The sequence below is a fragment of the Triturus cristatus genome, chromosome 6 (genome assembly GCF_964204655.1).
Source record: "Triturus cristatus chromosome 6, aTriCri1.1, whole genome shotgun sequence".
Lineage (NCBI taxonomy): Eukaryota > Metazoa > Chordata > Amphibia > Caudata > Salamandridae > Triturus > Triturus cristatus.
The window spans coordinates 529,498,775-529,513,669 of NC_140589.1; the positions used below are offsets into that span (position 1 = coordinate 529,498,775).

Consider the following 14,895-nt stretch of genomic DNA (forward strand, 5'->3'; position numbering starts at 1 on the left):
TGCCATTGCATTGGAATTTCAAGAGTAACGAAATTGATTTGCAGCAGCAAAGCCCACTATTCCTGACTCTGTGAATTTGGAATGTGATTTTGCACTTATCAAAAGGGAGTGTAGCAGGGATGTCATTGGCCCTGGTGCAAGCAAGAAATATGTCCCCCTTGACTCCTGCTAGGGCAGTAAAATACAGCAATCAGCAGGGTTCAATGGGCTCTCTGCTGAGCTGCAACTGTATTTGCTGCCCCAATAGTAGCTATGCCCCTGTTGTCAACACAGCTGTCTGTAAACTTTACTGCCCTGAGATACAGAAATATGTGTGCAATGTTTGCCATAAAACTAGAGCCCTTTCACTAACCAGGCATCCAGAGAGAGGTATCATTGCAGCAAAACTTGGCATCAGCAAATGATGCTCTGTTCCTCATTAACGTGATGCCCCTGGGGCATCTGGGAAAGCTAATGAGGGTCTGCAACAAAGTTCAGCAAGGCGCAGAACGGTCAACAAAACACAGTACCACGAAGAACAGAGTTGGAATATTTTATTTCAATGTCATATAAAAATACAGTGAGAGAGCTCTGTTTGAATCCACACACAACAAATAAAGGCAAATTGGTGCTGGGAAGATGTGATTGCCAGTACAGGCATGTTCTTGTTCCTCAGCACTGTTGCCTTCGGCCTGCCGATGATCTGGCAGGCCCCCTCAGCAACACACAAAATCTACCCAACCCTCCCTTAAGGGATTTATGCGAGCAGCAACTCAGAAGGACAAGTACACATTTGATAGAGATCAGAAATCAGCAAAAACAATAAAAAATGAAAGTAGATCAAGATTTGACAAAAAGACAAACGCCTGAAGGACAGAATGGGGCGTTTATTTCCAACAGAGACAGGCACAGGAAGAAAACAATCACTGGGCTAGAAAGAAAGAGAGAGGGAGAGAGAGGAAGAGAAAAAAGTCAATTCTGCACCATCTTTGACAAGAGCGTGAAAGGACAGGGTTGGGAGAGGGGGGTAGAAGTTACCTTCTGCCTCTATGGAAACCAACAGCAGAGCTGCACATAAAGTGGCCACTGCCGAGGACAGCCTGATCTCCATCGCTCTGGTCCTCACGGATCACAACCACATGAATGGATCTGCAATGAAAAGAAGTAAACATGCACACTGTCAGAAAGGGCACACAAGCAAGTGTGCCCTAAACATGACAGCTAAGTCAATGGAGAGGCAGACATGCAAGCATGATGGTCACTTAAAATGCTCTTTCTTTTCAATTTACTTGCTCACGGATTTGGTATTTTACCATATCCCACCTCCACATCCCACCACAAAATACATCCCAAATTTAAAAACTTGAAAACTCTCTCTCTATCCACTCAAATGTTTTGACCAAATCCATGTTGCCCAGTGAGTTAAGCACCCACAGCTAACATTTAAATGTGATCTGCACATCAAAAATTTAAATCCTGGAAAGAATAACTTGTTTCCATTTTTTTGAGGTCTTCAAATTTAGCATCATTTAACTGCTATACCTATCATTGACAGTGCTTAGGAAATGAAATTCTGGGTTAGTGAGTGCTTTATAAAAACACATTATTATTTTTATTTGTGACCGGTTTTCAATTTATAAAACAATTATTTAAGCTTGATTACATTTATCCCTATTGGCACGCAAAGTAGAGAAATGATTTATCAAGCAGAAACCATATATTTGCATCACCATGGAGTTCCAAAGCTTTGCCAGGTTTTATACGCACAATTACCATTTTGATCCCAGATTCTGGATCCAGGCCCACAGTCTCCAGTGTTTCTACCCTTTAACCAATTAATGTAATTAATATAAGGTTGTGAGTACATTGTGAACGGGCTGTTGGGTAATGCCTGTCAGTCTCTAAACTCCTAGTAAAACTCGAATATTTCCACCTCAGTTACCTACTTTGCAATGTCCCTGATTGTCTTATCTACTAGTTTCATGAATTTGATACAGTCGACCCTTTTTGTAAGAAGCATGCCACTGTCTTTATCATTTTAATATGTCCATTAATGATGACACTGCTTTTTAACAATAATGTATATTGTAAATAATCTTCATAGCTCATGCTAGACTCCATTGATGCATTAAATAGTCCTCTCAATTCATGGAAGAATGTAAGAAAGGGTTCCCTCAGCCATTTATTTCCTTCAATGACTTAGCACATGCCATAACCTGATGTGCCTTATTAAATGTTAAATGAGCAATTTAAAATGTCTTCAATTATTAAGGCTTTGAAGGCATGCCACTGTTAGTCTGTGATGATCCAAGTTAAATTTGATGAATGTCTCATTGTTGCCATTTCTGATATAAGTAACAAAAAGTAACTCATAAATAGCTTTCATGTACCTGTCCACCAGGCAAACAATTTTCCAACGGTTACGGTGACATCATTATTATAATCAAATAAGGTGCCTTGATCAGATGAAATTCTCAGTTAAATATCAATCAAGCAATCTTGTAGACCTTCCTTTGAGTCAAAAATGTAGTTTGAGCTTCACTTGGCTTTGTTACAGTGTCAGTAAAAGGTGTGTGCTTGGGTGTTTGAATTACAGAACCGCCACAATTCTTTTAAGCCAAACTCCTGCATCAATTCCTTTAATGCCAATCTGCCTCTTCCAATGGCAATAGCTGATTCCCATTAAATATTTATAGCTAATATAACTACTGAAGATCACCTCAATACTACTCAGCATGTTACCAATGTTGGGTGTTGCTATGTGGTCCTGCAGCAGAAGTACACTTGGATCACCACTGCTCAGATACCTCAAACCATATCCCTTATCTTGCCATTTGACAGACCTATCCAGGATATCTTTTTCAATTTGGCAACTTTTCAAGAACCTACATATTGATCCATGAATCCCGTAGTATAGGATCTAAACCTAGTACTTCTCGGCAACGTGGTATATACTGAAATACTACAGAAATAATTTAAGTGCAAACTACTTCCTTGATTATTAAAAAACGTCAATCTCTAGTGCTTCCTTCTTCATTATAACTCTCCCTTTACTTTATGATGCCAAACCACCCTCTCCTATGATAATTTGCCAACATCAGACTAGTAAGTTGCATGAAATTCTCAGGACCCTTTACCCTATTGCTGGAATTTCCCTATTCAAAACTCAATATTCACACTCCAAGGTCTGGATGCTATGGTAGTACTATGCATCTCCCTGTCTGTTGTTGAAGGAACACCACTTAGGCCTTGCCATATTCATGGATTTTCAAAAAGATGGTGGTTGGTCAATGATGGCTTTCAGTCCATCAGGATCCTAAAACAATGAAGCAATATGCAGATTCTGAAATGGGAGCATTTGTTTCCAGAGTTGTCACCTAGACACTACCAACTCTAGGTGAATGTGAAGGCAAGAAAACGGTTGGCACCTTCAATATTCACTGGTTTGAGGATTTTCACTAGAAACATGATTTTATATTGCAAGTTAAATTTCATGAAAAAAATAAAGATTGCTGTTGGGTCGAGGGTTGTAATTTGTGTCAGGAGAGCCTGTTGCCCTCAAACCACAGGGCTCAAGACAACAATTCAAGAAATATTCTATACTTTAAATGGAGAATGCCCACAATTCTCAGCAGAGCTGCCATACTTTTAATGGGATAGTAGTTGTACATCAAAGCAGGGCTGGTGTAGTTTTAAAGTGAAAGTACCAGCACTTTTGAGACAAGTTACTGTATTTTTAGAACAATGCTATTTCTGTGCAGAAGGATTACTATAGTTTTAATGGCATTGCGCTGAAACTTGGCATCAACTGGCTAAATTTGTAACTGGATAGTGTCCCATTTCTAAGTACATTTTGCTGTTTTCTTACTTAGAGTTGACTGGTAAAGGTGAGACTTTCCATTAGGTTAATGGACTTACTGAGAATTTTTGTAAGATCCCAGCTTTCAGTCCTGTGAAAAATGCTATCTTTGAGTAATCTACAGGTCCAAAGATGCACTTTTATGAAATAGATATGTGGGTTAAAAGCCCTGGTGCACAGCTCCACCTTAACTGCACATAATAGGCTCAAATTGGAGGTGAGATAGATTGAAAGGTCAATGTGCCTAGTTTGGAATTTGGTCTGTAACATGCAAATGGTACATTTAAATACCTTTAGATCCAAGTTAAACTTTTACTTTGAAACAGAGCTGGAACACATTTAATGAGAGAGTGGAAGCACTTCTCAACTGGACTGTCAGACATCTGAGCCCTCATTACGAATGGTCCAGGAAATAGGCTGATATTTCCCCAACCCTGGAGTTACTGACACAAGATTGTTAACTCTGAGGCAGGGGGAAATCTGGCTGATGCTGATGTTGATGCCGAGAGTCCACAAAGAATTGAGGAATTCCTGGGTCCAATCCCCCTAGTAACTTTTTATGTTGGCCAAATCTTTCACCTGGATACTTTGGCTGTTTTTAGGATGAAAGTACATAGATCAGCTATTACCGGCCCCAAACAAATTAAATGGACACTTGTAATGAGTACCTTACTGTGGTATTACCTGTCCTTCTCAGAGCAATTATACTATGAAATTAAATGAAAACAGGTTTTGTGAAGCACTTGAAAGCCTGAGGGCATCTTGGCACTAGTCGATCACAGAAAAAGAAACATGGTACAGTGGGCAGAAATTACAAACTAAGTACTAAAAAGCAAGGTCTTAAGATTCTTTCTAAAGGATAGCAGAGGTGGGCAGGTATTTAAGTGAAGAGGTAAGGCATTCCACTGTTGAGTTGTACCATATATAAAGCTTCTGCCACCCCAGCAGACTTGTTTAAATTTGGGAACTGTCAAATTGACTGCTGAGGAGGACCTAGGAGTCCTAGATGGAATATACCTAACAAAGTTCCTCTGAAAGTAGTCTGGTCCCTCGTCATGTAAAGCTAAGCACGCGATGCAAAGTGCCTTGAAATCATTTCTTTTCTCTACTGGCAGCCAATGAAGGTCTACCAGGGCCTTTGAGACCAATTTAAGTCTGGGTATTCCCACCAGAAGACAGGCATCCACGTTCTGCAGGATCCTTTACTTATTAACCAGGTGTTTCTGTAAGTTGATATAAAGACCATCCCAATAATCAATTTTCAAGAGAGTAACAGCAGTTACTACTAATTCTCTTAGATCCATTGGAATCAAAGTAAAAATTCTTCTCAAGATTTTTAGTGTGATAGCATTCACCTGTCTGTCAAAGGACAGATGATTATTAAAGATAACGCCCAGATCTTTCACTTTTTTTACTGGATTCAGGACCGCGCCTAAATCGGATGGCCCCCAATTAGGGGACCAGAAGGAGATCTTGTTTCCCAACAGATATACTTCTGTTTTTCGGAATTTAGTTGCAAGCAATTATTCGACATCCAATTGTTAAACAACTGCATAGAATTGTGAAAACTGGCAGCTGATTCATGATGATTGCCAGAAACTGAAATGATAATTTGAGTGTCATCAGCATAGTTGATGACCGAGAACCCCTGGTTCTATTTATCAAAAACTCAAGGAGGGTGACATATAAATTAAACAAGGTAGGGCTCAATGAAGAGCCCTTCGGGATGCCACAAGGGAAGTAAAAAGAGTTGGATAGAAAGATGTCCGTGGAGACAGATTGTACTCTCCAGGTGAGAAAGGAGGATAGCAAGGCTAAGGCTGAGCCACGGATGGACAAGGCTTCGACACGGTCAATCAAGACCTTATGACTGACTGTGTTGTAGGCTGCCAAAAGGTCCAGTGGTATAAGGGCTGCCTGATTTCCATTGTCCAACGAAGTCCTTAATTCCTCTGCGCCGTGTACAATGGTACTGGCATGTCTGAGCACTGCTGGTATACATTTTATAAAAACGTCACCAGACCTTCCCACAAGGCTGCTGTACTTTTAAAAGTGGAATAAGAGTGCTCATTAGGAAATCACAGGTAAATAAACATGGAGTCTGCAACCTGCTCTTGCTTTTCCAAGTGGTTATGATGCACTCCGGTAGGGACGTTTTCATAACATTTTTCTCACCCATGCTCGACATGTGAATGCAAACTCCCCAGCCCTATAGGCCTTTCAAAAATAACACGATATACTGCATCCATTTTTTGCTCCAGCATTGAAGGACTTCTAAAGCAAGGAACATTGACTGATGTGTTTTGCACATCACTAGCTATCTCTCTTTCAATCAAACATGGCTACATAATCTTTGTTGAGAGGTAAGTATTAACAGGATTTGTAGTGTTTCCAAAACGATCTGTTATAAACGCTGACGTTGAAAAAAAAAAAAAAAAAACATGAAGGAACTATGTGATGATTAGTGTTTTCCACTCACACTCGACTTCCCATGCTCCCACTCCCAAAACGCATAAATAAAAAAGCAGGAAGGTGAGTAGGTTCTAATACAAAAATCCCAACCTCTTTCAGCCGCCGTGTGTCACCCTCCAATTCAGCTGATCAGGAGAAAACGCACTGAAATGTCTAGCCTTTCAAATGCTGCCTTTGCGTGTGACTGCCCCGCCCCACTCCAGGGATCAAAATGCTGAACAGAAAGAGAACTTCTCCCAGGCTGTCCGCCCTATAAACACACCCTAGAATGCCTTCCTCCACTATGCCACAAGACCAGGGGTTAAGTCGGCGAGAGTGTCGACCACCTCACATGCCACGCCCGTTTGCACTTCCAGGCAGCAGCTCTGTGATCAAGGTAATTACGGCCCTCCTTACAATGTAATTCATATGATTTGCAGAATTATGAAAAGTTCTTTGACCCGAGTGCTGATGCTCTAAAAATAGCCGGACAGACCAAAGTTGTTTAAACTGAGCAATATGATCATGTTCAGTGTTTACTTACTTTCTCTAGTCTAGATTGTTCTGTCTCCAAAGTTCGATAGGTCACTTCATTTCCTGTTTTTTTCCTACTCACCATTGTCGGTCAGAACTGGTTGGTCTACGGTATTTTTGGGAAATTAGATTACTGAAGTCAAGAAAGTGCTTACATTGTACAAGATTGTCTAGCCTGTCAGCAAAATGTCGGCCTACCTCCTGTGTTCTAGCATTTTCTAAATGCGGAGTAGGATTGCAACCAGACTTGATTTCTCCTGCAAATAGGCACAAAACTTTTCTAGGGAGCAGTGCCATCTTAAAGATTTTGGAGTGCTGTGTTCAGAACAACTTTGAAGTTCATTACCCATGTTCTACCAATTCAATCCACATGACGAAAAACAAAGATTAAGGAACAGGGTCACACAAAAACACATAGCCCTTAAGATGACACTAGGCAAAGGGAACCAGAGTCAAGTGTAGTGGTAGGGATAGGAGAGAGGTTGAACTGCAGAAATAGACAAGGGTGAGACAGAGAGAAAGTTCACTTTCCCAGCAGGGGGCCTATGGAAGGTGTGGGCCATGGGCAATTTACCGCATTGCACAAGCCTTAAAATGGCTCTTCCAGAGAGTCCAGAAGTACCAGAACCCCTCAGTGAATCCACACAGTGACCATGCATGATTGAGGCTATAGTATGGAATGCGGGTCCAATTTCTGACTACAGGGTGCCCTTTATCTTGTGTTGACTGCATTTCATTAACAATGTCTTGAAGGGTCTGTGTGATCTACAGTATTTAGGTCTGTGCTGTTGAGAGCTTGTGCATGGGGCTTTGATGTTTGCACGTCTACTGAAGCGGGTCTCTCTTCTAGTGATTGGAGTGCAATACAGCCTTCTCTGCAGCGTCTGTTCAGCTCAGTACTAGCGGAAGTAGCTCAGTAGCAACCGGCATTGCTCGCAGGTGGGGGGGCGGGGTCGAGGGATTGCGGGGGGATTCGCGGGGAGCATTACAGGGGCGGTCGTGGGGAAATAAAAAAATAATAATAATAATAATATTAAACTTACCTTTCCGCCGGGTCCCACGTCTTCTCGGCTCCTGCTCCTGCTCTCCTGCCTCCAACAGGAACAGGAAGCACACAGTTCCCTCCCCTAAGCTAATCACAACGCTGCAAGTAGCATTGTGATTGGTCAGGATGTCACCCAGCCAGGGGCAAATGGGTGGCCATGTTCTAGATGCAGGTTGCATAGCAGCCAGCATGGAAAAGGGTATAATGCGCATGACTGGTGTGGGCTGCCAGAGAGGGCCGACCAAACAGTCTTTGCAGGACTGGGAAAACCACTCTTCCCTGCCCTGCTCAAAGAGTAGTGCAGCCCCGCCCACCAGCCCGCAATGCGCAAAGGAAACATAAAATGGTAATAACTTTTAGTTATTACCATTTTATGTTTTGGCTTTCTCGCAATGCGAGAAAGCAGTGGGGCGACGCTCCTCCGCCCTAGTGGAGGAGCCGCCTAGCTCCGCGTGTGTTCCATTTTACTGAGGAGAGCTACAGGTTTCTAGAAAAACGACATAATGGTGACTTGGAGTACCAGGGCCATCTTAACAGTATTATAGCCCCCCAGGAAAAGCAGTGCACTGGGCCCTGCTAACACAACCACTGACAGGAATAAAAATGTTTAACAGAAATTTAGTGTTAAATTCCGGTCTGTATGGGGCCTATATGCTCGTGGGGCCCCCAAGCAACTGCCCAGCGTGCCCATGCATTAAGACGGCACTATGTTGTACTACAACACAGTGAAAATGAATGCTGACCCATTACAAGCGGATTCTAGTGGATGCAGGTGCTTTCTCTTGTCATTTGGACAACTCGGTAGCGTGGTGCTTGAATTTTCACTAGGACAATCAGCCAATGCATATCCCGAGCAATTGTTCTGCCCCTCCCATTAGCGCTGCCTCTCCAAGTGATTGGCCGCTGCTGGTTCCAACACAACGCTACAAGCTGGAGGTGGTGCACAGAGCATGTGGATTGGGATGAGAAATGGCTGGGCGCAGAGCACCAGGTGCTCCTGGCCTGCTCCGCTGGGATGGATACGCCTGGCTGCCAGGCACACAGCTGATTCGGCCTGGCTATGGCTGGAATGGGATACACGTGGTCGCTAGGGACACAAATGCTCCTGGCCCGGTTGGGTATCAGTATAAGATAAGGTCAGCTATGGTGACCACCTCACTCCAGGTCATTACGGGCAGGGGTCCCCAGTCTGAACTTTTCACCCACAAATCATTGATTTTCACATGTGTTAACCTACTTAGTTCAATTGCAGGAAACAAGACTACAACACCCACAACACATTAGGCTATCAAACAAAACTCCTGGACTGGAAACTGCTCATAACAACCTCGGGGATGTGGTCGTCCAAAGATCAGCGCAGCTCCTGTCTGGCGTTGTGCTGGAATGGAATAGGACAAGACTGGCCGCTGGGTACACAGCGGCTCTTAGCCCAGAACTGTATCGGGATAGGATGCGTGCAGAGCAGCTCCTGGCCCGTCTGTGCACTGAGGTGTGATAGAACCGGCCGCTGGGCACACTGCAGCCCCAAGGGGCGCGCACTGAGGTGGGATTAGGCTGCCCACCGTGCACAGAGCAGCTCCAGGCCCGGCCGTGCACTGAGGTGGTATACCACTGGCCGCAGCGCACACAGCTGCTCCAGGCCCAGCTGTGCACTGGAATGGGATACAGCAGGGCCGCCGTGCACACAGCAGCTGCTGGCCTGGCCGTACACTGGGGACACGGCGCAGGCCCTAAGTGCTGCTGTTGCTGGAGCCCAGCTCTGGGCGCCGAGCCGCACGTATGCTTCTAATTACCAGAGCTCCGCGAGCGGCCATGAGCTCAGGCAGCATAATTCTGCGGTCCTGACTGATCGCACAGGAGCGCTGCCAGGAGCTCCCGGGGCACAGCTCCGGGACTACAACACGCTCGCTAGGGGGTCTCCGGCGGGATGAAGGCCTGCGCTGTCTTGTCAGTCTGACTCTGAGGCCCTCCTTGACATCGAAATCACGAGCCTGTTCTGCCTCAGCCCCTACGTGTTTCCGTCGTATCTATGTAGAATGGAAAAGGAGCGATGGGAGAGCCCGGTGCGATTCTAACTATGTGCTTCTAGGTCAGGAAAGGGTGTTTTTGGTGCCCTACCATGGTGCAGGAGCACAAGGAGAGACAGGTCAGCTTTTGCTGCACAGCGATTATCTGCACACCATGTGTGCCCTGCCCTCCGCCACGCCCTGCCCTCTGCCACACCCTATCGGAAGAGTTAGGAACGCACTGCTGCATGGCCGTCCAGTTAGACAGAGCAAGCGTACATGCATGCATAGCGACTATATGCGGAGCTGGTCGAAGAGGGAAGTCACTCAGTGCACTATCTACGTCCCTAGCCAAATGGTATGCACGACCCAAGCCGACCGCAAGAAGGCGTTACTAACAGGAAACGATATAGCTTGGCACTCAGTATCACATTTTATCAATCGGATGTGCCCTTAACCCCGGGCATCTCTCTTCAACCGACACCGTCCCTTTGGTTCTTCATCGGACGAGCACTAGTTGACTGTATTTGTTTCATTGGTCGTGCACTGCCACCTTTTGGCGAGCTCAATGCGAGCCCCTCCCGCAGCGATACACAATATGCAACCACGGATGGATGTTGGTGTGCTGTGGTCACTTAAGAGAGTTTCCTCTCGTGCTCTGGCCCTCCTGCACTGCACTTCATCGCGCGAAGTCACAGTCGGTCCTGTAACCAGAGCCAGCATTATCATTACCACAGCTTCATAATAGAATCGCCATCGGCATCACCCCCACGCTATTTGCGGGAAGATTTAGCACAGCATCACTACAACTTTCCAGTATCTGCCAGGTCCTGAAGCCCATAATTGAGGGAATACAAGACTGTGCGTCACATGGAGACACTGCCAAGCCTTTCACGCAGTCACAGCGCGTGCCGTCCCGTCAGACTATCTGATGACTGCAGCCCGCACCTGGCAGACAGCCGCCAGCCTCAGGGTGCGCAGGTAGCAGGCGCGCTGGAGACGCTGATTCCAACGGCCCGTGACCCCTCCTCACACACTGCGCCCCCAGACCCCCTCCCAGGGCTGCGCATCAGGTAGCGCGGGGGTCCGCGGGAGGCTCTGCGCATGCGCACCCTCACTCTTTGCACCCTGCTGGGGGTTTGGGATTCCCAGTGACAGCCTTCAGGTAGCAGGGACTGGCGAGCTGCAGCATCGCACTCACTGCAGTGACGGCACCTCTACTTCACATAATATGTGACGTGTTCCAGAAACACCCCCTGTTTATTCTAGGGTCTGGCCTCATGTGTACAGAGTTCCTGGTACTTAGCCCACAGCCGCCCAGCGCGGTTCTAAACGTAGCAGATAGATCAGACAGCTGCGCGCCCCCTCCTCTCGGAAGAAACATGCTCCCGTGTACCCACTCCAGACCCTGATCCAAGAAGTCTCTTTAACATTTCGGTTCGATTTCCGAGTGTCTCGGTGCACATCTGATTCGACCTTTTCACCACGTACCTGACGTTTTAACACTGAAATAAGTGTATACAATCCTCCGAGCAATTAGTCTGGCGTTCTGCCTATTGGGGTACCTATCTATGCACGATAGTTATTTATTTGACCATACCATACATTTAGATATTTGTTTTTTAATCTACATTTGATTATGAATAAATCTATTTTTGTTCGTTACTGTGTGGCGTCTGTCGGTACAGCTAGGTATGTTAAACTCTGTGGTCTTCTGTATTGGTTTAACTATTTAGCTGTCTGTCTATCCACAATAAATAAATAAAAACATGCCATGCATCTTCCACTGGCTGGACGCTGTCCTTCTCTGCTCCATCTCTCTCTTCATCTGCCCATTGTCTTTTTCTGTCCCTCTTTTTCTGCCCCTATTTGTGTTTGTTCCACTCCTCTTAACACACACCCCATAAAGGCATTCCTATGAACCTAAACTGTGGAAGTGAGTAATGAGACTGGTGGTGGGAGCCCCCTGGCTGGATAGAGGTGAGCGGGCTGACGCTCCCTGCGATGTGCCGGCGCTGATACCTGGGGTGTGATGCTGGTTGCAGGGTCAGTCCTCTCTTTCACAGGATCCCCTCCTTGCAGGGCAGCTGAGCGGAATTCAGTGCTGTGGGGCGCAGGGTCCGGCTGGGATGTGTAGCGCCTCCTCTCTGTCCCAAGTGTGATGTGCCCTGGAAGCCGTCCTCTCTCCAAGTGGGAAGATCTTCTCCCAATCTGCTCCTTAATAGAGGGCTGTGCCGGCCGTCGGAAGCTCTTACGAAACGGCACCGGGGTAGGTGGACCTGGGTGATGCAGCGCTCAGAGGGGGAGGGGCACTTTGTGGAAAGCGCTAGGCATGCCTCCCGCCATTCTTAAGCCATGATGAGCACCCAGTGGGGTGCAGGAAGGGGTGGGGGCTGGGTGTCTCCCATGTGTGTGTGGAGGGGTGTATTGGTTGCGGCGGGAGAGTGGTCTCAAAGCCCATGGCAAAGAATAGCTTTAGAAGGGGGAGGGGACGGGATGCTTGGCGGAGGGAGAGGGGATGAAAAAAGCCTGAGTGGAAACATCTCACCCACCGTGTGCAGCCTCAGCTTTTTCAAGGTTTCCATTAAGTAACTGTCTGCCTATTTCTTTTACCCCTCCCCCCCCCCCCCCTTCCAGACCCGTTTACTCTCACTCCTACTATATGATGTGCAGTGAGTGGAGCTTTTGCAGAAGCGTACCAACTCCAAGGAAAGCCTCGAGCACGGCGTGCCCCGCACAGCCGCTTCTGTCAGCCGAGTTCACCCCTGGGGGGTGGAGGGGTTCCCCTCCACCCCGTGATGCTGGCCTGGGCAAGGCTGCACTGCTCACTCAGGAGGCGGGGGCGGGGGCAGAGAGCATCCTCAGCTTCTTCAGGGGTCAAAGCCGGGGAGTGATGCAGCTCAGTGAGATATACTTTGTCAACTTTCTACTCTCAGCCAACACTCCCTATTCTGGAGGGCGCCGACCGTTTTTAGCCAAAATGTTTAGCTTTAAAAATCTATTCCTACTTAAAAAAATACACACACACAAAGAACACATTTTACAAAGGCAGAGCAATTAGTGAGCCACATCTCGACTAGTGTCAGGCACACTCCCGTCCAGACACTGATGCACAGAGTGCAGAACGGGACCACCGTGCCTCGGGCTCCGTCAGCTGCACAAGGCAGTGTCGGCAGGCGTGAGCCTGCTCTGGCTCGTGAAAGGGAGAGCAGCGGGAGGTGCCAGACACATCAAGGTCCCGGGGTCTGAGGGAGAGGACCGGAGCGAGGGAAGCCGAGAGTCAGCGGGTACTGTGTCTGCCCTGACATGGCCTCCCGGCTCCTGGAAGGAAGGGCAGCCTTCCCGATACAGAAAGGTCACAGGAGGTCTGAGGGGGAGACAGCCCGAGGGAAACCAGGGGCCGACGAGGCTCGGTGTTTGTCCAAATAATGCACTAGATGGCAGACAACTATATCAAGGAGGAAAGCATACCAATGACATGACAACTCCAGGGCCATGCGTCACCGCAGACACAGTACGCGGGCTCCTGGGAGGGGTGCTGCGCAGCGGGGATTCTGAAGGGGGGGTGGGGGGGGGCGGAGGAGGAAGGGTTACGTCACTATTGTACTAAACTGTTAACCGACTTTCCTAGCTGCCTCGATGCTTTTCGACTGAAAGCACGTCTGGAATCCACCGTCTATTGTATGAAACGTTCGGGCATTGTACAGTGATATAACGTATTCTTAAACTCTCATGTTTTTAAGCACACAAACCATCCGCCCAGTGTCCCCCCACAACTCATGTAAATTAAACCATTCTGATATCTAATTGAACCAATGCATAGCCCTATTGGCCACACATCAATTATTCATTTCAGCATATGCATCTACAGTTCAGTAAATAACCTACCCACACTTCAACAATCACACACAGCTCAAAGAACCACCCACTGCCGTCTACTCGCAGCTCCATGAAATGCGCAACAGCTCAATGAACCCCACCCCCGCAATGCAACGAGCAAACACCCAGGTCAAAGAGCCACCCACACAACCCACTGAACCACACAGCAGCTCAGTCCACTCTAAAAACTCAATAAACCGCCCACAGCTCAATAGACTAACCAACAGCTCCACTAACTAGTTCACAGACGACCAACTGGCCATAAATTAACTCAACAATCTATTTCGCTGCTCACTGATCTTCCACAACCCAGTCACATCTCAACGGATCCTCCACATATATCTTATTGAACCCCCATAATTCATTAAACCCTCCAAAACTCATCGAACCCCACCACCGTGAACTTAACACCCCACGTAAACCCACCCCATAATCCAGTGACCCCTTCATGCAACTCAGCCAACTAAGTCACTCCTCAAGATCAAATCGATGAACTCTTCACACACAGCTCAATGTAGAGCATAACAGAGCAAGCAATCCTCCACACGGAGATCAGAGGACTACCCACATCTCAATAAAACCCTACCCCATCAACTCAAGGACACCACAGTGCAAGGAACCAATCTACAGCTCAAGGAAACACCCATTGACTCAGTGACAGACCGCGTCACGTCACAAGGACCTGCTGCCGCTCAACCAATCGCATCAAATTACAGCTCAGCTCAATGAACCCTTCACGCACAGCACAATGTACGGCACCGCGAATGAGGAATCGTCCACCCGGAGATCAGTGAACTACCTACAACACAATTACCCCCCCTCCCTCCTCCATCAACTGAAGGACTCGTCAGTGCAAGGAGCCACTCCACAGCTCAATGAATCACTTCTCCAATGAACTCAATGCAACTCAATACCCCCCCCCCCCCCCCCAGTTTAAAGACACAACTCGCAACTAATTTAAATTGCCCAGAGTTCGATGATGGTTACAGCTAATGACCCCTCTTCTTTACTAATGAGCAAACAGCTCAAAGTGTCACCCAACAGATTACTCAATCCTATATATACAGCTCAAAAACACCCGGTGCCATTGAAGCCTATGGCATCCCACTCATCAACGAACTACCTCTAGCGAATAGAACCCA

The 14,895-nt window shown here is 46.9% G+C and overlaps 1 protein-coding gene across 2 annotated transcripts in view; it reads right to left on the reverse strand.

Moving 5' to 3' along the window:
- Positions 1-12,134, reverse strand: part of COL12A1 (collagen type XII alpha 1 chain) — a 344,609-nt gene extending 332,475 nt beyond the window's left edge. For both annotated transcript variants that reach the window (XM_085610958.1, XM_085610959.1), the window contains exons 1-2: positions 11,897-12,134; positions 1,018-1,128 (exon numbers count right to left, since the gene is read on the reverse strand). In XM_085610958.1, the coding sequence (XP_085467084.1) occupies positions 1,018-1,090 (73 nt within the window). In that variant the 5' untranslated portion in view covers positions 1,091-1,128; positions 11,897-12,134. The remainder of the gene's footprint in view (positions 1-1,017; positions 1,129-11,896) is intronic.
- Between the last annotated feature and the right edge of the window lie 2,761 nt (positions 12,135-14,895).